This window comes from Lithohypha guttulata, assembly GCF_036872675.1.
Source record: "Lithohypha guttulata strain CCFEE 5908 chromosome Unknown scaffold_29, whole genome shotgun sequence".
Classification (NCBI taxonomy): Eukaryota; Fungi; Ascomycota; class Eurotiomycetes; order Chaetothyriales; family Trichomeriaceae; genus Lithohypha; species Lithohypha guttulata.
Window position 1 is genome coordinate 1,134 of NW_027042778.1, and position 2,471 is coordinate 3,604.

General features: G+C 49.7%; 1 protein-coding gene across 1 annotated transcript; it reads left to right on the forward strand.

Annotated features, from left to right (window-relative positions):
- Positions 1-1,227: 1,227 nt before the first annotated feature.
- Positions 1,228-2,251, forward strand: LTR64_008822 (uncharacterized protein; the record flags this gene model as incomplete). Its single annotated transcript, XM_064903114.1, has 2 exons — positions 1,228-2,153; positions 2,200-2,251. The coding sequence occupies 2 exons, from the start codon at positions 1,228-1,230 to the stop codon at positions 2,249-2,251; spliced, it is 978 nt and encodes a 325-aa protein (XP_064750473.1).
- Between the last annotated feature and the right edge of the window lie 220 nt (positions 2,252-2,471).

The window sequence follows — 2,471 nt, forward strand, 5'->3', positions numbered from 1 at the left end:
TTGGGAGAATGCCAAGATCGACGTATCGCGTTGTATCTGGTAGATTGGCTGACCTTGGCTTCGAGTGACGAGGCATGAAGTCACCAAATCCTCGAAGGCATCCTGAAGCTGTACCAGAGTGCGCGATGAGCGATGAGGAAGATTATTGTACACGCGTTCTAGTATTTATATACATTGTAGTAGACCGTCTGATCTCTGTACCAAGGGACCATTATCCTGTAGAGCATATGTGCTCACACCAGCTGGAATACGTCTGCTGAGCTGAGTTGATAATACACAATTTCAGTCCTTGTAACTGATTCCGCATCTGTGTCAAGAAGTCCTCCTGTCCCTGTAACTGATTCCACGTCTGTGTCAACAATTCCTCCTGCCCTTTTCTAAGATTGTCCAGATAGTCGATGTAATCCATCAAAACGGCTACCTTTCTTTCAAGTCCGCTGATCCTCTCTAGTGTCTCAGGGACAGGGTTCTCGAGAGTTGCTTGTTGTGTACTAGTTCCAACAGCTAAGCAGCGCATTGTCTCGGTCTCGCGGGTAGTTGGATGACAATGGGCAAGTGTTTCCAGACGAGATCTTTCTGGGTTGTCTTGATCACTAGTTTCACTTTGAATGTCTGTGGTACTGCGGATCGAGTTGGGTGGGGTGGCGCAGCGAGATTCATCTTCGGTGTCGTGATGGGAGAGACTGAGACAGCGAGAACTGCGTTCGAGAGGCACGATCGTGTTGATACGATGGTCGTTATCATCCATGCCGAGTGATCAGGTATCTGGCCTGGTCGACTCGAAGGGTTCGAGGACACGAGCATTCTTGTAGAGAAAAGTTTCAAGCTCAAAGCAATTACGGAAATTGTTTCTTGCCTTCCGAGTGCCACATTGCCTAAAGATCGAGGCGCTTGTGCACAGAACTCCCACTAGATCAAGACAACAGCTTCTGCCCCTGGTCGACTACCACTGCCCACTTAGGCAGATGTCCAAACGACAATGTTACGAGGCCCTGTGGACCCTGATTCTTGTCTTAATTTCCAAGTGCCACCGCTGGCATGATTGGCAGATCGAGCCACCACCTGCATGGTTAGTGGACATGACTTATTGATGTTGTGTTCCTCGGCGGCTTGGACCAGTAGACTGATCCCAGAGAGGATCTATTTCCGGATTGGCTGCTTGAACCAACCTGCAGCAACCCAGCTGCAGCCTCTTCCAACTCATGCCTCTTTTCTGACCAGCCGGCCATGTCGTCAAGTATGACAGATGAATCGAGGAGCCTCTTCGAGGATGAGGGTTATTCATCGGATGATAGCACAGCAAGCACGATACCCCCTTCGATCTGGATAGGCGAAGACTTTCAGGGTCGCAGGTATCATGCATTTCACGCCGAAAAATATCCCTTCCCTGACGACGAGGATGAGTGGGCTCGCCTCAAGATCCTGCACGACGTTTGGCTCGCAGCATTACAGGGGTCTCACGCTCTTGCACCGTTTATCAACTCCCAGCTGTTAGCTGTACTTGATATTGGATTTGGCACAGGAGACTGGGCCATCAATTTTGCTCAGCAATATCCGAACGCTCTGGTTACCGGCATCGACTTGAGCCCGCCACGATTCATTTGGGGAACACCAAACCTGGACATCGTTATCAGTGATTTTGACGATCGCTGGCCTCGGCAGAAGTATGATTTCATCCATAGCAGGATGCTCGCAGGCTCGATAAGAGACGTGGATGATCTGGTTCGGAACTGTTTTCACGGACTTAATCCAGATGGATTTATCGAGATGCAGGATACACTTCCATTCGCCTGTGACGATGGCAGTTGGACTGGATCCTCGCTAGAGGATTGGAACTCTTTGATGCAGTCCGCTGCTAGGCAGCGAGGGACGGATCTAGCTATCGCGCTTCGCTACGAGTCAGCAATGAAAAGTGCTGGGTTTCAAGATGTGTCTCTACACATTAGGAAATTACCAGTAAATACTTGGCCGAAAGACTCGGCCTTCCACTGGATTGGAAAGCGCCTCAAACGGAGTATGTTGATCGGCTTGAGCGGAATGTCGCTGAAGCTGCTCAGGCAAGAGTTGAACATGAGAGAGGACGAGTACCAGGTTTTGCTGGCTGGAGTGCGGAAAGATCTTTGCGATCACAAAATACACGCATACCTACCAATGTTCGTGCAGCTTCTCAATACCTGCAAATCGCTAACCAGAAGCTAGCGTCGTTGTCTACGGTCGCAGACCAGCTGCAGGAACTGTTGGTGAAGCGTGATCGCCTCCTAAGACAATATTTCCAACTTAAGGCAGACCACTTCTAGAGAACTTGTGTTCACTAGCTGTAGTACTAGTTTCCCACTCCTCGATACGAGTAGTGGACAAACTGAATAGAATGCACGAATACTGCCATGAGGTTGGCAAATGCATGTGGCGCACTATGGCCCTGGTGCGGCCTTAGCAAGGCGCAACTACACAATTAATGCCTGAGGCATCTA